General features: G+C 36.2%; 1 protein-coding gene across 1 annotated transcript in view; it reads left to right on the top strand.

Moving 5' to 3' along the window:
* Positions 1-23,074, top strand: part of LOC139437852 (transmembrane protease serine 11C-like) — an 81,231-nt gene extending 58,157 nt beyond the window's left edge. Inside the window, exons 6-9 of the mRNA XM_071212727.1 lie at positions 15,158-15,329; positions 17,214-17,473; positions 18,534-18,676; positions 22,840-23,074. Coding sequence (XP_071068828.1) covers positions 15,158-15,329; positions 17,214-17,473; positions 18,534-18,676; positions 22,840-23,001 — 737 coding nt within the window. The 3' untranslated portion in view covers positions 23,002-23,074. The remainder of the gene's footprint in view (positions 1-15,157; positions 15,330-17,213; positions 17,474-18,533; positions 18,677-22,839) is intronic.
* Positions 23,075-23,583: the final 509 nt, after the last annotated feature.

Consider the following 23,583-nt stretch of genomic DNA (forward strand, 5'->3'; position numbering starts at 1 on the left):
GCAAGAGACTGAACGATAGGCTTGCAGGAAATCGGAGGGTGGAGGAAGGATATGAGCCGATGTCTGCAGGGGTGGAATTTAAGACGAGATGGTGGTAAGTATGAACACAAAGAAGAGATAAAAGGGGGGCAAGGGGTTGCCTTTGCTTGGGGCTTTGCGGGTTTGAGGGTGGCTGGGGAGGGACGGGTGGGTAACGTTGCCCAAAAGTGGGGGGAGGGAGGGGTAGCATACGAACCAGGAGAGGGTCAGGTGTTGGTGGAGAGTAAAATGCCGAGAAAATCATATAAAAATATAATAAAGAGGGTTACCTGTTTAGAATGCTCGGAGGGGAGGGTCTGATGCAGGACGGGCTCCTGGGGAATGTCTAAATGCTCATTCTGCCAGAGTGGGTGACACCATGGGGTAGAAACCCAAGTAGTGAGAGTGGGGGTGGACCCACATCCTGGGGAGGACTAATGCCATCCAATAGAGGGAACTGTATCCCTCGAGAGAAAGGGTGGCTCCCAGGGCATTGGGGCAGTTGAGCAAGTTAGGCCCTGAACACTATTCCATCTATCTCTGGAAGTGGCTCCTCAGGAAACGGAGGTTGGCTATCACTGAGGGCACCAAGGTGGAAGGGAAAATGGACGTTAAATGTGTGGAACCAAAGTAAATGGGGGGTAAGAGAGGAGTTTCTTGAGAGTACACAAGGATGGATATAAAGCATGTAATATTACACCATAACATATAGGAGATGACAGACTGATAATGTAAACCATAATGTAAAACATAGGATAACTAAAAATGTAAAGAACTGTGTATCCTAAAGTATGCACCATAATGTAAACACAGATGTCACCTTGTTAGAAAGCTAATGTCTCAGACTCTGTACATCACTTTAAGTAAATATGATATGAATAGGGCGTAAGAGTATCACTGTGGAAGGGAAAAGGTTTTCTGGTGGATGTGTGGGAGTGCTATATATTATATATATACATTGCTGTGGTCTAGGACTCCTGTGAAGAAAAGCTGAATAATTGGGGGGGGGGGGGGGGGGGAAAGAAAAAAGAAAAAAATAGGATGTGGAATTTTTTCAAGTCAACATTCTTTATCTAAGTTCTTTATCTAACTTTATCCAAGTTCTTTATCTATCCTTTAAACTCATCGCTATATGCCATTCCCTAGTAAGGGACCATGACATTATATTGGGCTTCAAATTTCGGGGAGTTCTGGATCACAGAGTGTTTCAACAATGGCAATGGAGGGATACTGGTATGGGATACCAATGACAGATGATATATGACTGACAGGGAGCTGTACAGAACATATGTCCAGGGTGCATGGTAATGTTTGGATATACTCATAGTGGCAACAATTAAAAACCACAGTAGGGGGGGTACTGGGTTCCTGGCCAGTGGTGCTCTGTCGTGGTCCCTAGGGGAGCAGCGACAGTCTCCCAGGTACAGTGGTGGGGACCGGGAGGGAGTGAGGGTTCAACAGTGAGCCCCTGATACTAATGACTATGCTTGTGAGCTGATAAACCCAAAATAATAACAAGGCCTAGAGCAACTTTGTGCCTGGGAATTTCCTTCTGTCAGCCTTCATGTTACTCAAATGTGGCCAGTCTCGAAGCCAAACTCAGCATGTAAATGCAATGCCTTCCCCCCAGCGTGGGACATGACACCCGGGGATGAGCCTCCCTGGCAACGAGGGACCACTATCAACTACCAACTGATGATGCAACTGGAAAATGACCTTATACGGAAGGTTCAATGCGGATCAGCAGAATATCCATGTCTACATAAAATACCATGACTTTAAAATGCTGTTTGACCTAAAGTAAGGGGGAAATGGAAAGGAGAAATGAGTTTATATGGCTACGAGTTTCTAAAAAAGAGTCTGGAGGCTGGCAGAAGGTTTGCCCTCATGCACAACTGAGCAGAGTCAGAGAGACAGATAAAGCAGATACAACCCCCAGATATTGGTTCCTTTGAGGGCTAAAGAGACCCATGGGAGTTATGGTCATGGCCGATGGGGTTAACTACCAGGGCAGATGGCCCCTCTTTGGAAATGGTGTTTATGTGTGATGAATCTGGACTCAGATGGGATCTCCCTTCATAAGACTTTCATGCTAATGTGCTGGAGGTGCAGTTAATGTTGGGGTTTAAGATATATTTAGGGGATTTGAATCTCTGGACTGACAATGTGATAGCTAGATCCTGAGCCTCAACAGACTCCAGCACCTACAATCTGATTTATTGGACTTACCACACTCAGCTAAGATGGAGGTGAAGAAGGACAACCACCACACCATGGAGCCTAGAGTGATTACAACTGAAAATGGGAGGATTGCATCCAGCATCCAGGTGGAATCTGAGCCTCCTCTTGACATAAAGGTGCAATGGACACAACCAATCCAGTGTCCACATAGAAGAGGTGGCATTGGATTGGGAAAAGTGGACATAATGGACAAAGGGTATGGGGAAAGGCAGGAAGAGATGAGAGGTGGAGGCGTCTTCGGGACATGGAGCTGCCCTGGATGGTGCTTCAGAGGTAATCACCGGACATTGTAAATCCTCACAGGGCCTACATGATGGAATAGAGGAGAGTATGGGCCGTGATGTGAACCAATGTATATGAGGTGCAGAGGTGCCCAAAGATGTACTTACCAAATCCAATGGATGTGTCATGATGATGGGAACGAGTGTTGTTGGGGGGGGGGGAGAGGGGGGGTGGGGGGGTGGGGTTGAATGGGACCTCACATATATATTTTTAATGTAATACTATTACAAAGTCAATAAAAAATAAAAAAATTAAAAAAAAAATAAAAAATAAAAAATAAAAAAAAAAAAAAAAAAAAAAAATCAGTTAACAATCAATTTTCCCTTTATTGTTTTGTAATATGACTACTTATATGATATCATTAAGATATTTTAGATATGTTAAGCAACAGTCAAAACAGAACATACACATGAAACTTAGTTTATGTAATTCAAATTTTAATGCAAAAAATAAAGAATAGAACTTGTAAAGCTGTGCCAGTGATATCTCACCAAACAAGCTGACCTCACAGTATAATGTACTTCACTGTCTGCCATAAACTATCAAGCCAAGAGCTGTGAAGAGATCAGAGAACATAACAGTATGCTAAATGCACCAACCACACAACTGCAAAGTTGACCACATGGCTACTCTCTCCTGAACTCTCTGGAGGAAAAATGTAGATCAGTCCTTATAAATGCAAATAAATGCCTCATAATCTAAAGTGAAGGTTTTAAATGAAATGCCTCATATAAAGTTGAATGCTTATAACTTATATTGGCATATGTAAAGGTACAGCTGTAATTTGTTTTTAAAAAATAATAATTTCCTACATAAAAGATAATAATTTCTTACATAAAAAATGATTTAATTTTATTGGTACGTTAACCTAGTGAATCAAATAGCTGTGAAAATATTTCGAGTAGTTACCCCAAATCAGAATTAAAGTAAAAATTCAAATTACATTGGAGTAATAGAAATAATAATAACATAGCCCTTTGTACCTGAAGATGATAGTCATGACCCACTATCAAGAGTTTCCCAAGAAGAATGAAGCTGTTTGTGAGTAGCCATCCAACATAGAGGTATGGATTATATTAGTGGAATGTTCCTTTTATATGTAGTTTGGTCCTAAGATAATGCATGACTTCATGTTTTAAGCAACTGAACTAATCAATCTTACGCTGTTAAATCCTAAAGGCCATTTTTTAAAAGCTATATGCATACACCAAAGCATACTATTTACCAGATTGTGCTTTCTTAGTGGAGAACCAGTCTTCAACTCTATGAACCTGTTTTATCAGGAAATGTTTCTTAGGATATTCTGAGTAGTATAAGATCTTAAACACCTATAGTTCCCTGGAAATAAATCTAAATAGGAAACCTTTCTGAAGAGATTATATTTTGCCTTTTTAATGAAGTACGGAATCCAATTATTTTACATCTAACTAATTGGTTGATGAAAACTTCATAAAGAAATAGGAGACAATGGAGAAGGAGCAACAGTTGAAAGGTGATGAGTTTAGATTATTTGGTCATGTATATTTGCATGTGATGATCTCTGAGATCAAATATACATGACCAAATAAGACTGTTTATCAAGACGTTGGAAATAAAAGGCTGGTCTTCTAGAGGAAATTCAGGTTCAAAACCATAAATCCTCCCATGAGGGGATTCTTGAGAAAGGATAAGATTACAAAGATTATAGTGAATGACATGGTGGTGAGCTCCTCAGATTTTCTAGGAAAATGGAGAGGAAGATAAGTTCAAAGACAGTATTTCAGGGGTCGTTTTCATTTTTGGAATAGAAGAAGAAAGAGGAGACAAGAGTTAAGATAATGAATCAGAATAGAATAGACAGAAAGTTAGTAGAAAAATAGTTTTCTAGAAATTCAATAAGGATATATGACTTTTCCTTCTCGAAAGATGAAGTAGATGTAATTGTCCAAGTTCTTCCCACTAAATACAGCTAAAAACCCTGGTTATTAGATATAGAACAAACGGAAGAAGACTCTGAAAGGTGGAGAGAAGAAGAAAAACTGGATAGGGACTTCAGGACCCAAGGGATGCAGCAGTGAATTCCCTGGGTTTTCCTTTTACTTCATATATGCAGGAATTGGAGCTGAAGAAGCCAGCGAGCCAAAAATGTCAAAGGGCATAGGGGGAAAAAGAACCCCAATAAAAGCCTGCTCTTTCTAGCCAAAAGACTAGAAATGAACACCCTTTCCAGACAGAACACTATTAGACAATAATGATGTTACTCCAGTCAAAACATCACAAGAGAGTACTATGGGCCCCACCTCCACCAAGGCCAACAAAGGCCAAGTGGGGAGCCTCCCAGGCTCTAAGAAGCATGTACAAGTTATATGCTAAAAACTACACAATGCTCATGAAAGAAATCAAAGAAGGTTGAAATAAATTGAGAAACATATCATTTTCATGGATTAGAAGACTCAACGAGACATATCATATTCACGGATTAAAAGACTCAATGTAGTAAAATGTCAAATGACTCCAAACTGATATACAGCTATAATGCAATTCTTACCAAATCCCAGCAAGGTTTTTGTAGATATAGACAAAATTATTCTAAAATTTATGTGAAAAAGCATGGGAACAAAAATGGCTACTTTTTTTTTAAAGAAGAAAGTAGGAGGAATCAGTCCTCCAGATTTTAAGACTTCTTATATAGCTATAGTAATCAAGACTGTGTAGTACTGGCAGAGGCATAGACACATAATTCAGTGGAACAAAATAGTGGACTCACAAATAGACGCATACAATTATTCCCAAATCATTTTTGACAAAAGGTGCAAAAAGCAATTCAATTAAGGAAGTATAACTCAACGAGTGGTGCACATGGGCATCCATAGGCAAAATATGAGCGTAACTTCACATCTCCTACAAAAAATCCAAAATGGATCATGAACTTCAATGTAAAACATAAAATAATAATTTAGAGGAAACATAGGAGAAAATATTCAGAATCTAGGACTAGACAAAGAGTTCTTGACACCATAAACATGGCCTATGAGAGGAATACTTGATAAATCTGACTTCATCAAAATTCAGAACTTTTGCTCTGTGAAAGTCTTAAGAGGATGAAGAGACAAAACTACAAACTGGGAGAAAATATTTACTCACCACATAATCCAACAAAAGACTGCTGTCTAGAATTATAACAATGTTCAAAACTCAACAGTGAAAAAAACAACTTTTAATCCAATTAGAAAATGGGGGAAAGGCATGAAGAAACACTTCACCAAAGAAGATATAAAGATGTAAATAATTACATGAAAAGATGTTCAATGTATCATTAGCAATTAAAGAAATGCAATTTAAAACCACAGTGAGATAATACTACATGCCTAACAAAATGGTTAAGATAATAAAAAATTAAAAAAAAACACGTAATGCTAGCAAGGATGCAGAAAAAGTAGATCACTGGTGAGAATATAGATTGCTGGTGAGAATATAAAATGACACAGTCACGCTGGGAAACAATTAGGCAGTTTCTTTTTAAAAAAAAACTTAAACATGTAACTATCTTGTGACCTAGCAATTGCATTCCTGGGCATTATCTCAGGGAAATGATGAATTATGTTCACACAAAAACGTATACAGGAATGTTTATAGCAGCTTTATTCCTAACAACCAAAAACTGGTAACTGTCCAGATATCCTTTAAAGGTAAGTGGTTAAACAAACTGTAGTACATCTATACTGTGGAATACAACTCAACAGTAAAAAGAAATGAACTATTGATACATGCAACAATTTGGATGAATCTCCAGAAAATTATGTTGAGTGGAAAAAAAAAAGCCAATCCAAAAAATTGCATACTGAATGCTTCCATTTATATGACATTCTTGAAATAGTGAAATTTAAGAAAAACAGGTTAATCATTGCCAGGTGTTAAGGAGGGTATGGGGCAGGATGGAAGTGGATGTGGCTATAAAAGGACACATGAGAACCTTATGCTGTTACAAACAGCATAACCTTATGTTTTGCACGTTGATTGCATCAGTGTTAATACCCTAGTTATAATACTATAACATAGATTTGCAAGATACTACCTTTGGGAGAAAATGGGTAAAGGGTACCTGGGATCTCTTGATATTATTTCTTACACTTCATGTGAATCTACAATTACCTCATCATAAGGTGTTTAATTTAATTTAAAATTAAATTATTATACAAACATGCACATTTCTGGGATTAGATTTTGTATGTCATGATGACTTGTCTCTCCTTTCTCATGTTCTTACATCTCTGATTTATTGTCATAAAAAATATTATTGCAAGTTAATCTGTTAAATACAAAAATGAGTAGTAGTGTGAAATTTTTAATGCCTTTGGAAAGTTCAGAAATTTTTAAAAAGCCTGTGAAACAAGGATTTTGAGTATGCTTTAGAGTTACTCCTACTAAAGTATAATAGTGATACTTTATCTTCCTTTCCAGCAGCCTCCAATCTTGTGACATTCATAAACACATTACATGAAGTTGCAAAGGTACTAAAGCTATCAGACAAAACCAACTTGGTTCTTCTTTTATATTACTAATGACTAACATATGACTTTCCTTTCTGTTTCTCTTAATACACTTCAGTTCGAATAGTTTAAAATGTCGTATACTAAATGTCAATTTTAACCTTTTTCCCCTTAAGATGATTTCTGTTTCTAAGCTATGCTTCTGTTTATTAAAACTTATAATGAGAGGGAAAAAAACAAGAACAACAATATGGAAAAGGAAGAGACACTTAACATATTCACAGCTATTTTATATAAAGAAAGACATTTCCTTTATTTACCAAGTCTTTCAGTTTCTGGCCAGCAATTTGAACTTAAAGATTTCAGGAATTTCTTCCAAACCAGTTTTACCACTTTTCATACCTCTGCATTCTTTGCTCTTTACACAAACTTTAAGAAGAAACACTCATGTATAAGAAAAAATAGAGGTGATTTATATTTAATGAATAGCTTAATTGTGCAACTTCAAAAACTATGTAATTGTCATGAAGCTACTTTTAAGAAATGCATAAAAATGAGTCTCTGAATTCTGATATGGTTGTAATTAGGTCTACTAGACACTATCTGAATATTTTTATTTTTATTTTATTTCAAACATATGTAGTTCCTAGAAGTATTTTTATTATTATTATTTTAGGAAAGATAGTTATTGTAAAAGCAAGCAACTTGAAATAAATTCCAGAAGAAGAAAAAATTTAACTGAATTAACAAGTGAATATTACCAGGTAAGGGTTATTTTGGGCCAGAAACTACTACATGCAAACTGGCAAAGGAACATGAAGCTATGTAATTGTCTGAGAAGAAGGAACGCTTCTTGGTGGCACTACCACTTGAGTCTTAAAGAGAGCAATGCACATGAACTGAAGGGTCTCCGGAAAGTATTCTGAGATACCAGGGCTGTGCAATCCAAGTCAGATCTGCACAAGGTCTCTAGATACCAGGAAGAATCAAACTAGAAATTTCCAAAATGAAAGTGCTAATCCTAAATATTAACTTCCTGTTCAACACACATCCTCAAAAGAGCCCCTACAAGTACAAGGATGCATGTCATTTACATTATGCACTACTCACTACATAAAATGACTGCCTGAATCAGGAATTCCTAACAAGGTGTCCATGAGCTTGAATTGAAATTCAAATAAACATTATTCTTGTGGGGATGTATTGGTGAGGATATGATATCTTTATTAAATAATACACAGTATAAGAATCCTTGGCCTAAATGTACTCTTCTCTACATGCCTTATCCTCTCTTCATTCACCAGGCTTTTGTACTGCTTCCAAGCTTAAAATCAACAATGGCATGAGTCATAGGAGGAGCATATATAATATACAAATAAAAATAGGTATCTCTGACTTTCATATTTCTTAAATTCTGCATAAAGGTAAAAAAATGGTGCACAGTTCTTCTTTAAAACTACCACTTGCACACACAAATGAATCTTAATAAACTCATAAAAAATCTTTTTGTGTTCAATGTCAAAATGGCAAACATATTGAAAGCATATACTTTGCAAAACTACATTACACTGAGGAATGACAAATGATATGTAATGTCTAACCACAGAAATAATTTTCAATCTAATTAGACACAGAAAGAAAAGTATTTATTGAGATTAAGCATGCAGCAGGTAACTAAGCAAAACCTGCAGTAAGTGAAGGATTCAGATTGTTTGTTCAACCATACTGTATTTTTTTGCCTTTTAATGCAGGCCAGTCATATTAAAGCTCCAGAATAACGCTTTTTGGTGAAAATTTTATGAATGAACTTCCATCCTGGAAGATGGCTATATGTAATAGTTACTTTGATCATTGAGTGCATGTACATTTATAGTTACAAAGTTTTCAGAAATCTACCACTTGAAAATTTTTTAAGCCCCCATAAAACACATTCCATAAAAAAATACAGCTAAATTCTTCTATATTTTTAATACAAGAACCCTAGGAAAATTACCTGAGAAGTAGAATTGATCAGCTCTTAATAGTTTAGCGTTTTGTCTTGTGTAAAGTGGTAAATTCACCTAAGTAGAATTAATGCCTATGATCTATGTAAAATATATATTATAAACAAATCTACCATCACTATAGAATTTTTTCCTATGTATCAGAATAATGCAATTTAGTTTTCATTAACATGATCTGCTTTAGATTTCTTCTCTTAAGGAATAAGCTATTCTCTGGATATCAGAATTTGGGGAGTCCTTGTTTTTACCAACACATCCAGACTTGCATTTCTTATTTCCTTGTCCTGGAAAGAGACCAACTCTGAAGTAATCATCAATGAACTGAGACACTACAGATCCAGAAGTCCATTTAGAAAGCATCTAAGCATCTTTTCTAACCTGATGTTCAACATTCAGTGAATTATGCCCATTTTGCCCTTAGTAAAATCATTTTCTTGACACCCTTCCCAGAAGAATATTCGTCATCAGCTGTTACTATCCTCCCTGATAGTTGTTCCTATCTTCTATGCTAAGTGACTTGTCTTAGTGCACCAAGTTCCTATGCATACTTCTGCCACAACCCTTATTACATGTCATTAAATTATTTACTTAAATATCTGTCTTTCCACTAGACTTCAGATTCACTGAGAGTAGTACCCATGTCCATTCCTTTATTCCTGGACCATAGAAAAGACCAGTGCACATTTGCTGAGCTGTTTTTTAAAATGCCTTATTATCCTTTGGAGCAATCTCCTTATTGGCAAGAAGAGTGCCATTGTTTGTCTCTTCCTTTATGTGGTACATATTAACAGAGTATCCTAGGTTACATTGTTGACTCTTGATTCAGAGGTAAAGTTACAGGAGTCCCAGCCTTTGATTGTGAGCCAAGAGACTTAAAAGGAAGGAGACACAAACAGCCACAACAGTGAATCAGTCCAAATGAGTGACAGTTTAAGTCACTTCCTCATTCGTTGTAGCCTGACTTTCTTCCACCTCATGCAGGCGGTGATTATAGTATTAAGCTCTGGGATAAAACAACTATTATTATTTAATTACTATTCCAAAACATTTCTTCCCTTTAGCAAGTCATGTATCAATAAAGAAAACCTCAAAGAAAGAAAAAATTTCTGTGAAAATAATAGGGTTTCAAAATAAGTCATTCTTAAGGTGTTGGAATTAACATTTTTCCAGTCCAGGTAAAAGAGTTTAATTACTTCCCAAAATCTTAATATGGTTTGATATATTTTACCGAGGTGTAAAACTCAAAATTAACTCTAAAGGTACCATGTTAAGCAAAACATAACCTCTGGAAGGCAGCTGTGAAGGCTTAGATAGAAATATGCCAACTTTCTGTTTCTAGTAGGTGTGGTTCATTTCATCTCATGGCCCCTGTGACTGCTGAATTGCTCCTGCCTTTTTGTTCAGGCAGGTTGACTTTCTGGTAAAGGATTCCTTTGTTTCCCAGTTTGGGAAACTATAATAGAAGAGTGTGTAACTGTAATTGGCACGTAGAACTGGAACACCCTCCTGGATTTATAAAAACCCAACAGCTTAATAAAAATGAACCTACCAGAACATTTCCATCGTTCCAAATAGGAACCCTTGCATAATTGCTCTGTAAACCCACAACTTCTCTAATAAAGGGAAAAAATGCATAAATTTTCTTGAAATAAACATACATTGACATTTATAATGTTTGGTTTTTAGAGCAGCTGGTGATTTCTTTTTGAAAAGGAATTCTTAAGGAGAAATGGCTATTAGATTTGTGGTTCCCTGCATTTCTAAATTTGGAGGATAATTTTCTCATTTATTCTTCCTCTTCCCACATATTTCCCACATGAATTGAAGAGGTATGCAATTCTGCAGGGATGTGGGGCCCATAGAAAAATTGTCTGGAGTAAATAATCTCATCTTGCAATATTCCCTGGAATGACTTGTCTATCCAGGAATGAGTAGGCAATGTTAAAGTCTGCCTCATTAGTAAAATAAATTATTTTTGATCCAAAATGAATGGGGAACAAGGTAGAATGCTTAATTGAATGTTCTGGATCATTGTAACTCACCACACAAAGATTACTAATTTTAAAAGGAGTAAAATGCACTCTATACACACACAAAAAAAATACACTAAATATAATAATGTGTGTATGCCTTATTAGTTACTGGCATTATTTATCATATACAGTTATTTAGCTGTCTTAGCCTGGTTTCTTAAAAAAAGAAGAACCTGAGACAAAGGATTGCATGCAGATAGCTGATCTGAAAAAGAGTGAAGGGCAGAAGAATAAAATGGGGAAGGAAAGTTGGCCACTACTAAAAGCTGTATCCCATGGAAACTTGTATCTCAGAAACATCTTCCCATGTGTATAGAAGGGAAAGCGTCCATGTTATACTGGCCTGTGGCCCAAGGAGCATTAACTTTCACTTTTCCAGGTTGAGTATCTGGGAGGATCCAGGAGGCTTCTTCTGGGAAAAGTGAAAAGTCTTAGGTACAGACTTGAGAAGGTCACCTGTCAAGTTACCCCTGAGCAAAGCTGATCCAAACCTGAATGGAATTGGTCACCACGCTTGTGGCCAGAGTGAGAGATGGCCCAAAATAATATGAAATGGTACATAAAAGGTGGCAAATACATTCAGTTTTCTGGTAATTTGGATTCAGGATATGGTGAGAGAACACCATTTTTTCACATATTGGAGTACTTCCCATAACCCAGGCCCCTTTCTCCACTCTCTTATAATAAAGGACTTGAGATTCTCTATCAAAACAGAAGAATGAACACTAAGATTCTATCACTTTCTATTTTAATTTACGGGCATAGAAACTATATGCTCAAGATTAAATAAGGTGATTATGCCTACTGAATAATTATGTGCTCTCCCCAAACAAAGTAATTTATATTATTATTAAAATCAAACAGTCATAAATGTAAATATTTCCATTTTCTTTTCTCTTGACTTTCAGATATTGCAATGTCAGCAGCAGAAAATCTTCTCAATACCTGTAAGTTTATCAACACAGAATAATTTCCTAGTGAAACTTAATTCCTCAGATGCCAAAGAAGACTCCTACTTGAGTTAATTTTGTGTTGATAAAGGTGTAATAGGAAGCTGAATTTTAGAAATGTGTATGAAGGTGACTGTAGTGGGCTTTAAATTGACTGATGCCATGGATTTAAAATGAGGAACACTTATCACATGTTCAGGGAGTAACAAGAATTAAGCAGTGATGGTTAAGAACTTAGAATCTAAAATCAGGTACACATGAATTTTGCATCCTTTGCTACTTATTAACTGGATGATTTTACAAGTTGTTGCAAAGATGAAACAAAGTAACACAAATACTTGTAAGAGTTCATGGCTCATAATGAGCACTCAGTAAATGTTAGCTACTTTTGCTTTTTATAGTTGTCTATGAAAACCTCAGGCACAGGAACTTACTGTGAAATTCTGATCCTATAAGCCAAGTTCAATGTGTTGAGAAGTGAGATCTGCCAGACAAAACATCCGCTAAACTTCTCAAACTACTGCTGTAGGGTCCTAGAACCTGAGTGGGGTAGAAGCAAGCTGTCAGGATAAGGGTGAAGTATCTTCTTATCCAGGGACCAAGACTGATTGAGAAAACTGGATTAGAGCGCTGACCTCCAGAGTCAAGTGACACTAACCAAATAGCTCATACTGTCCTCCAGTCATAAATACAGTTATTTCTGAGCAAACTGGGCAAAATTTAAAAACTTAAAGCTGCACTAGATTATTTTTCTCTCTGATATATTTAGGTTGAGCAATCCTCAAGCAACTTATAAGACATGTTAAAAGTCAAATATTCCAATTAAGACTTCATTATCAAACAATCAAAATCCTCATTCAGAAATTCATTAGTTGATAGAAGAGGGATGCTCAAGACAGGAATAAAAACCATGGTAAAAAAAAAAAAGCCAATTTGTCTGTCTCCCACTTGGACTGGCCTATTTGGTATTTTGATCATACTTTAAATAAAATGTGGGAGGGATAGGCAAGAAAAGTCAAACAAGATTAAGGAAAGAATAGAGTTTTGGAATGTGACATAAAGTTGATCCAAGTGTAGTGATAGCCAATGGAGTAGAAGTTAGAAGGGTAGGGGTGCTGTAAAAGCTTTGTTAGATTCTCTGGTGTTTCTGAAAATACAGCTAGTACATCTTCATGATATTCCTTGTGCCCTTGAAATTTAGCCTGAGACATCTTTTGACGTGACAAAAGCTACAAGGTGCTATGTAAGGCTTCAGCAGAGGTGGAGGCTAAAAGCTTAATAGTCACAATACGCATGAGTAAGTGAGAAATCAGAATGGAAGTTGATACATGGGTATAAATTAGATTAAAATTCTGAGTAAGAGCAGAAACAGGGAAGTAGAGTTGCCTGGAGGAGATTCTCCTAGCCCACAAAAAAAGGATCTTTGTTTTTATAGTCCTCTTGAGGAAATTGAGTAAAAGCCAGCTTCCTCTAGGAGTTGTCCAAACAGAGAAGGGAGGATAGGGAGGAACCATTATACCTTTGGGTTCTGGATTATTATTTTTATCCTCTTAAGCGTTCATGTTAAGGGAGTGGGAAGAAATAGGAAAAGAAAAGGGAGTTACATTCTGTGAGTCAATTTGAGAGTCCTCTCCTCGGAAATAGCCACCACCAAACCTCCACTTCAGCTAAGTGGACTTTATGAAGATGCTGCCTAGCAACCTGAGGTTTGGGTTGCATCAAGAGAATGAATAACTTAGAATCATTGTACAAAGTTAAGGACTTAAAGAGCCAGTGAAGGCCTATACAAGAGTCTACAAAAGCTACCCTGCACTTCTAATGTCTTTCTACCCTCAGGAAGACTATCATAAGGTACATTTAGGCACATAAAAGCAAACATCTTTGTGAAGCAATTAGCCATCCAACCTTTCCAATTAATTTAAATGTTCTTATACTTGGTAAAATTACTTTTCTCTAAACTGGGTTTCTCCACCTTAACACTATTGACATTTTGGGCTAGGTAATTCTTTGTTGCAGGATGGATTATCCTATGTACTGTAGGAAGTTTAGCAGCATTCCTGGCCTCTACACACTAAATAACAATAGCATGCAAAAATGTTGCCAAATAACCCCTGGGACTGAAATCATCCTCCATTGGGAGCCACTGCTTTAATCTATGCCCCCTACATTGATTATGGAAAGCTTTTAACTTTCTAAATGCCTAGGAAAATATCTACTACAGGAAAGAGTTTTGCAGTCAAGTATCATTTTTATTTCAAGATGTCTCATGACTATATAGACTTCATTCCTACAAATATTTGTTGAGCTCCTTTTATATTATAGGTTCTCTGTGGTAGGTCTGTAAATACATCTTTTTTAAAGATCTGGTTCCTGTCCTCTAGAAATGTTCACTAATGAGGATGGCAATCTCTAGTAAAAGATACCACAAACTGTTAAAGGACAAACTCAGTGCTTCAATCGAAGTAAAGATGAGACAGTCAAGGGAACAGGTTGGGGGGAGAAATAATAATTGTGAGGTTGTACCATCACTGCTGATTTGCTTTAAAAACTTAAGAGTTCTACAGTTTCTCTGGATCTAAGAAAAAAACTGAAGTGCAGTCTCGGTTCAGAGACATATGTAACTTTAGAAGATGGTTAGCTATCTTCATGTGTTATTTTTTTGATTCAGGTTATTGTGTATTGTGATTTGAGAGTGAACACATTTGTGTCTAATCTGTATTCCATCAACATTTTCTTTATATCCAATTCATTTACATTTCCTTATGAATGTTTCCATAGCAATCATTGTTTTATCATTGCTATACAACAATTGTTCACTAAAATTAGAAAGTTACTAACTTGCACAAAACTTGTTATATGACTATGTTCCTCTAAATTCAAATATTTAATTCCACCTGTCTCTGCAGCAGGTTAAAGCAAGGTCACACAGACACACAGATTGTGTATATGAGTGTTGGGGTTCGGGAGGGGGGGTGAGGAGGGAAGGAGGATGTCAATCATTTTTAATACATTCTCCAGAAATTTCTTGTCAGCAGTCAGTCCTAAGACTATGCATTTCCCCTCAGTTAATAGTTTATAGAGACGTGTATTATGGGGAGCTTTTTTACTACAGTAATGAATGCATACAAAATATCAGTGCTAATGGATTCTATTTTGAGCAGGTTGTGGACATCGCACAATAACTCCTTCTGGCAACAAAATAGCAGGGGGCACTGATGCCCAAGAAGGGGAATGGCCCTGGCAAGCTAGTCTGCAACAAAACAATGTCCACCGATGCGGAGCCACTCTGATTAGTAACAGCTGGCTTGTCACGGCAGCTCACTGTTTCATAAAGTAAGTTCTAGTCCATGTGAAACCCTCAAAGTCACTCAGGTGCCTAAAAATGTGATGCATACCTTTCAATAATGTAGTCACACAACTATGCCTCCAGCTATTCGATAAGGTGAGCGGTAGTGTCAAAATTATTCTATGAATTATCAGTAAAATAACAGATACAGTCAGGTGAGAGCGGAGTTTGTCAAAAGTGGCATTACTGACATTTTGGAAGAGATAATTCTCTGTTGTGGTCCTTTATTAGTTAGCCAAAGGGGTGCTAATGCAAAGTACCAGAAGTCTGTTAGATATTATAAAGGGTATTTATTTGGGGTAGAAGTTTACACATGAAAAGCCCTAAAGAGTTCAACTCAAGGTTAGTTCCTCACTAAAGTCTGTTGCTATGTGTTGAAGCAAGACACTGGGTGATATCTGTTTGGGTTCAGCCTTCCTCTTTCCTCTTAAGGCTTCATGAGCCCAGCTTCTTCCGATGTCAATTGTAGACTGGCACAGAACTCAGCTGCTCTGTTCCTTTCAGCTGTAAACTATCAGGCAAATGGGCTCATCTTCTCCATCCCCAGGATCAAGGATATCTCCTCTGCCTTTTCTATGCAGCTCTCTTTTACTTCTGTGTATTTCTTGGCATGTGTGTCCAGTTATACAGCCCATCAACCCTGGGCCACACCTTAGTGACATGGTCAAATCAAAGCCTTAATCTTAATCAAGTGAACATAAAACCTTTTAATTTAATGCAATCACAGGGTATTGCACCAGAGGAACAGATCAATTTACAAACATAATCTATATCGTTTTTGGAATTCATAAGTAATATCAAACTGCCACATGTCCTATGCATTGTAGGATGTTTAGCAGCATCCCTGGCCTCTACCCACTAGACACAAGCAGTGGGTGGAGACACCCCCAAGCCATGACAACCAATAATGTCTCCAGATATTGCCAAATCTAATGTCTCCTGGAGGGCAAAACTGGCTCCTTCCTCTTTATTTTATTTTTTTCACCAGGAGGCCACAGGGATGGACCCCAGGTCCTCCTACATGGTAGGTGGAGGCCCTACCACTTGGGCCACATCCGCTTCCCTCCATCCCCCTTATTGATAACCACTGGGCTAGGGTCACTACAATTTTATAAAGAGACTAGAGATCCCAAATCGAACACAGGGCTCCTATTTCTTTCTCATTGTTATTACATTGAGCTTTATTAATTTAGTCATCAGTATTTGGATTTAGCCTGCATACTCATATATATTTATCACTATATTTGAAATGATGATAATTATTTTAAAGGATAAACTATTGAGCCAAAAGTTTATTTGTTTTTAAAAACAAAGTTTTTTATTCTTTTGGTTGATGGCTTTCCTTAACTTCTATTGCTTTTGTTAGCACTTTTCAAAATCATGCTTGCTTATTATGTCACTTTAGTAGAGAATTTGAAAATGTTCCAGAAGCACTATTTTTTCATTATTTATACACAAATCATTGATTAAAAATAGTAAAAGTTAGAAATATTTTCCTATTTGTAGTTTTTACGCTCAAAATGAGGATTTAGACTATTTCCTTAATTTCTATAAATCCACTCTGTCCAATATCCTTGCCTACTTTTTATTTAATTTTACTATGTAGTGATGTCATATTTATCTTTCTAAATCACCTTGAGTTCTTCCTGGATAAAACAATTTCTATGGATTATCCTTTAACACAGGTTATCAAGTTACTTAATGACTATTCATGTTATAAATTTTATTTTTTATACAGCTTTACTGGTGTGTGCTTATAACATATATTCTATGGGAATTCAAAACATTTTTAAATGTTTTTAGATGAATAAGAGATGAATTCCTATGGTCCAATATATAGAACTTTTAATAAATAAATTTATTTTCTTTAGGGCCAACAATCCCAAAGCATGGAATGCTAGTTTTGGGCTTCTTTTAAGTGATCCACAAATACAGCGAGGTATCAAGGATATTGTAATTCATGAACACTACCACTACCCTGCTCATGATAATGACATTGCTGTTGTACGTCTGTCTTCACCAGTACTATATACAAGCAACATCCGAAGAGCATGTCTTCCAGAAGCTACTTTTACGTTCCCACCCAATTCAGATGTGGTGGTCACTGGATGGGGGACATTAAAACCTGATGGTGAGTTCCAAACCTCCCTTCACTATAGCGTTTGAGTTTTAGGAGTCCAAAAAATACTTGAAATCACAACTAAATCTGAGAAATACTTCCTCTGGATCATTTTAAAGAAGGTAATGTGCAATGAACCAAAGAATATCCTTAACAACAAAACTGCAAGTTTCATAGAGCTGTTTACCATAATTTCCCTTAACAATGTGAGCTTTTACAGAAATGTATTATTTGAATAAGTAATTCATTTTTCTCTATTTAATTATTCAATTCATTCAATAAACATTCATTTTGATTATCACCTTTGTGCAAAGTATTGTTCTAAGAGGTTTGGATATACTGATGAATAAAATAGGCAAATATTCCTATCCTCATAAACCTTACATTCTTAGCAAAGGAAGACAGATATTAATCAATAAATATAATAAATAACTAAACCATACAACACATTTTATGCAGATAAGTACTATAGAAAAAAAGCAGGTATTACAGATGATTGGGTATATAGGGACAGAGAAAATGGGAATGAGGATTGTAAATTTTAATCATGTGAAATGATTTGCCCTCAGTGGCCAGGCAATATTTGAGCAAAGAGCATTTAAATATGTGTATTCCATGACCCCAATAATGTAAAGATTTGGTAGCTATTTATGTTTATTTTGGAAGCAAAAAAATAAACCTAACATTAATTCAAAGATTTAGAATTACAGTAACAAAGTTAGCGTAAAACTGGAAACAGCCATGAAATGCATGCTTCTTGAATTTGAATTTTTCATTTTGCTTTCTAAGGCATAAGTATAATATATATAAAATTCCAAAAACTATTCAAAAGGAAAAAAATCACACCTATGGATGTACACACTAAGTACATCTAAGTCTGGTCATTTTTAACAGTATCATAAACATTAACTTGCTTCTTTGTTGATAAGGAAGGAGATAAATAAAAGATGGATTAATATGTGTTTTACATTGATTTGAAAAGTGTTCATAGTATTAAAAATTGATGCTAATATACTAGCCAAAGAGATTAATATTTACTTTATCAAAAATTATATAATTTTCTTCCTGATAGGACCAAGTCCTAATATACTCCAAAAAGGATTAGTGAAGATTATAGATAATAAGACCTGCAACAGTGAAGCAGTATACAGTGGTGTCATCACACCTGGAATGTTGTGTGCTGGGTTCCTGAAGGGACGTGTGGATGCCTGCCAGGTAAATCTGATTGTTCTATTTTTGAGATTTTTTCCCTTGTAATTTTTAATGTCAGATTAACCAGTTCAATTTTCTGAAAGGGTTGACAGTTTTTAACAGCTTAAGTATGTGTTATAGCCAAAATGCCTAATTAAAATTATTATAAGTATCTAAGTCTCATTAAAGTTCTAAGATTGCAAAATCACCTTTACTGATACAAAAAACTCAAATAGAAATGGGGAAGAGACTCAGCCTAGAATAAGCAATAAAGAAATGAAATGGAATATTGGTGATCTTAGTTTGGTTGATCTTTTTTCACTGAGAAACATTCAACTGAGTCCAACACCAAATGATCATGGTGCTTTCTTAATATTTTTAATATCCTAATCCAATGTTCTAAACATTTTATTTACTTACCAGCCCTTATATACCACCCCCATGTGCCAGGAACTGTCTTAAATCCTTTAAAAATATTAATTCTTCCAATCCTTATGAAAATCCCGTGATGTATGTTTGTATTATTATAAACACTATTTCTCAGATGGGGAGATTAAGACAAAAAGAGATCAAGTAACCTGTCCAAGTTCAACTAACAAGTTACAAAACTGGGATCCAAATCCAGGATATTGGGTTCTGGAGACTACACTTTGAACCCCGTGCCTTTCCTTAAGCTTAGTATGCTATTAATATCCTTGATACTGTTTATAAACAATAGTGCCAGGAACAAAAATACTATTGTACTTATCTAGGCAGGCAAAATCAGTGGTAAATTCAGGAAGACCCTTAATTTAATCATTCATTTTCTCCACATAGTGGCTATTTATTGTGCCAGACACTGTGCTAGGCTCAGGGTACTTAAAGGTGAATAGAGCAGGGAAGCAGACTTGGCCCAGTGGTTAGGGCGTCCGTTTACCACACAGGAGGTCTGTCGTTCAAACTCCGGCCTCCTTGACCCGTGTGGAGCTGGCCCATGCACAGTGCTGATGTGCGCAAGGAGTGCCCTGCCACGCAGGGGTGTCCCCACATAGGGGAGACCCACGCGCACGCAAGGAGAGCTGCCCAGCACAAAAGAAAGTGCAGCATGCCCAGAAATGGTGCCGCATGCACAGAGAGCTGACACAGCAAGATGACACACCAAAAAGAAACACAGATTCCCATGCTGCTGACAACAACAGAAGCGGACAAAGAAGAACACTCAGCAAATAGACACAGAGAACAGACAATGGGGGGGCGGGTAAGGAGAGAGAAATAAAAAAAAATTTTAAAGGTGTATAGAGCATTATCCCTGCACTCTAGAAGCTAGAAGTCATGAAAACAAGTATTTGCATTACATAATTATCATCTCTAACTACAGATTCTTACTTTTTTATTAGTTCAATTTTTTCTTTGTCTTATAATCTAGCTCCATAAATACTTTTTAAGCCATAAAAATTGAAATTTATATCCAAGAAACCAACTTCCATGCTCTTCTTTATTTTTATCAACACCCAATAAGAAAGCAATATGAGATTCCTATTTTTTTAAATTTTCCTACTAAATCTATTCTTTGGAGTCATGGTGAGTTTATATCCCTGTATCTTTCAATTTTCTCTCAGTACATCACCTCCACCCCCATGGCTCTCTTCCAAACTTATACACCCTAAAACCCATGTTTTATTATTTCCACCACACTATTGAAAGCACTCTCAATGACTTCACCATCTTCTACGTCCCCCACACCCATCCTAATAATCTTCAACCACAGAGAAATGTGACTATCTGCTTTATTTGCTCTTACATGCAAGCTGTCAAGCACAGCTACAGGAAATCTCGCAGGCTTGTAAACTGGTGACATACAATTACAGCTGAGTCCTTACATACTGTACAGTTCATTAGTGTGTCTTTTATGGAGTTGTGTCAAACTTTTATTACATTCTTTAACCTACCTATCCTACATGGTCTTTTCTTCCTTAGCTTATGACATTGTCTCCGACTTAACAGAAAAAATGAAAGCAATCATATAAGAACTCCTTAATATCTTTCTCCTTGGTACGTTTATATTTGTGTTCATCCTTACCTTCTAGGTTCAGAATAAGCAAGTTTCTTCTACTGTTCAAAGCTAATTTCTTTCCTGTGTTCTTCACCTAAGAATTGAATTTTCCATTTCTTTGAACTTTCTTCCATATTTCCAATCATTTCACTCTAATGGACCCTTCTTCACATTCTGTAAACATGAGCAAGTCTCTCCCTTGATAGATCCTATTCTTTCTTTCTTCTTCCTTTCTTGGTAAGGTTTCTAAATAATAGTTTATCTTCATTGTTTCACATTCTTAACTTATTCACTCTCTGATCCATCTCTTGGAGACTACTGACCCTCAGTCCACTAAAAGTGAATTCTATCCAAGATTACTAAGATTTTCTAATTGCCAAGACCAATATTTGCAGAGTGGAAGATGAACAGGAGGTAAGTGAGCTAGAGATAGTAAGATCTATTCTTTTGCCTGAGAAAGAGAGTGAGGGCTTCATCCAAGAAACACAGCATGAATGAAAAGATAATAAATTTCATTGGAGAAGAGTTTGTGACTGATTAGCTGTGAGAATGAGGGAAAAGAAAGTTCCTCCATGAGAAACTTTAGAGAGGGAATATAGAGAAAGAGCAGGTTTGAGGTGGGTTAAAGTTAAGTTTGGGGTATGCTAAATTTGAGGGACCTGTGCAATATCCAAAGTAGATATACTCAATATTCCATTGGAAATAGAAATCTTGAGCTCAAGAAAGAATTCTAACTGGAGATACATACTTAAAGTCATTTGCAATTGGGTGGTAGTTAAACCCTTGAGCACAGACTCAATTGCCTAGCTAAAGTGTGTAAAATAAGAAATACTCAAAACAAAACCCTTGGGTACACATGCTCTTAAGGGGCCATCAGTAAGATATAAAAGTCAAAGGTATTGTAGATGTCCAGGGATCAAAAAAACAACAAGAAATTGGTGTTGTAGAAGTCCAGGAATCAGAAAAAGGGAATAGTTAATAGTGGCACATGCCATAAAAGTATCAAGGAAGGTAAATCCAGGAAAGAGTCTATCAAAGTCAACAATTCATTCATTTTTGGACTTTGGGAGATCAGCTTTGGTACACTGGAGGAAAGCACAACCATTTGGAAGTAAACTGAGAATGGGATGAGAACATGGAAACTTTAATACAGATTATTCTAAGACACTTTGTTAAGAAAGGAAGAAGAAAATTAGGGCAACAAAGGAAGTCTTAAAACTCAAGAAGTTTGCCACTTTTCAGGTAGACAAGACCCCCAAAAAAAGCATGTATGTGTCCATAGGAGAAAGAAAATAGAGAAAATGACAACATATTGGGAGAAAAGCAAACAAAACAAAAGCAAACAAACAATGAGATTATTGATAGAACAAGGTCCTTGATCCAGAGAAAAGAGAGGAATCAAAGAATTGGCTTTCTTGATAAGGTTGAACAGCAGTAATAGAGTGAAAAATGAAATATGAAAATTGAAGGGGTAAGTAAATATAATCATAATGCTGAATGCTGACATTTCAGAGATAGAGCAGTCACAGGTATGGACAAGGAGTAACAAGGAAGGGTTGAATAAAAATGTGGATGAACAAAATCAAGGCAGCCAAGAGATTGTAGGCTAAGGTATCAGATAGGATATCCAATAGATGATGAAATTATCTATTAGAATAATTTAGATAGAATTAAAAAGAATTAGAGCAAAGGAAATCCAGATGCCAACATCTTCTATCATTCTGGGGAAATGGTCTGATTACTAGATGAAAACCATAAGAAATTGTAAGGAATAGTATAGTCAAATTAGGTAACTCTGAACATTGGAGGAATGTTCATACAGGAAGTGAAGAGCAATAGTCCAGTGCTGGAGGTAGGTAAAAACATCTCTTTTTCCCAGCATTAGCCTGGAAATAAGGGAACTTGGGTAGATAATCAAAGAGTTCCTCAACATGACTGCATAAGTAATACTACTTTCAATATCCTCTTTGGGTAATGTTAGAGTTGAAATATATAATACATCTATTCTATCATTTTATATTTATTCAAAGGCATATACTAATACCTTTGATTTCAAGAAAGATTTATAAAATTCAAAAATATTTTAAAGTCAAGTCATTTTAAATAATTCACCTTTAAACTAAAGCAATTGCATATATTCTATTTCTCTCTCTAGGGTGACTCTGGTGGACCACTGGTTGGTACAGATTCTAAAGGTACCTGGTTCCTTGTTGGTATTGTAAGCTGGGGAGATGAATGTGCTCTTCCAAACAAACCTGGAGTCTACACTCGAGTGACACACTATCGAGAATGGATCATGTCCAAAACTGGTCTCTAGTACATAACTTCCTTGTATATTAAAGCTTGCAGGTCATTTGCTTATCAAATATATTTGTAATTCCAAAACCACATTTAATTAAGATATTACATCCCTTTATGCACACCAGCATGGCAAATATAGATACATAAGATTTTAGAATGAAAAATTTTTGTTAGACTTTGACAAGGGTTGTTTGAGACTAACAGACCAGGACTTAAAATTTTCTTTTACCCTTTTCCAAATTGGAAGTAATTATATGAATGAATATGGATTGCAGTTTACAAAGGATATCTTTCCTGATAATATAGAGTTATATAATTAATCATAGACAAATATGACTTCCTTGGGAAACCATAGGTCTTAGCAATAAATTCCCTTCTAAATGTATAAATAATCCCCTGCTGATAAGCAAATGGTTTTAACAGTATCAGCATATTGGTAGGTTGTAGCCTAGTACTGGTTAACACTACCTATAATAGGTTACCAAGGAAATCTATCTACCTGTTTTCTTTCTAGTCCTTGTGCCAATGGTAATTCCTTCTCTATTTATGGCTTTCTCCATTTGAGTGAAAAAAATGCATAATCGATAATCTCATAGGG

The sequence above is a fragment of the Dasypus novemcinctus genome, chromosome 1 (assembly GCF_030445035.2).
Source record: "Dasypus novemcinctus isolate mDasNov1 chromosome 1, mDasNov1.1.hap2, whole genome shotgun sequence".
Classification (NCBI taxonomy): domain Eukaryota; kingdom Metazoa; phylum Chordata; class Mammalia; order Cingulata; family Dasypodidae; genus Dasypus; species Dasypus novemcinctus.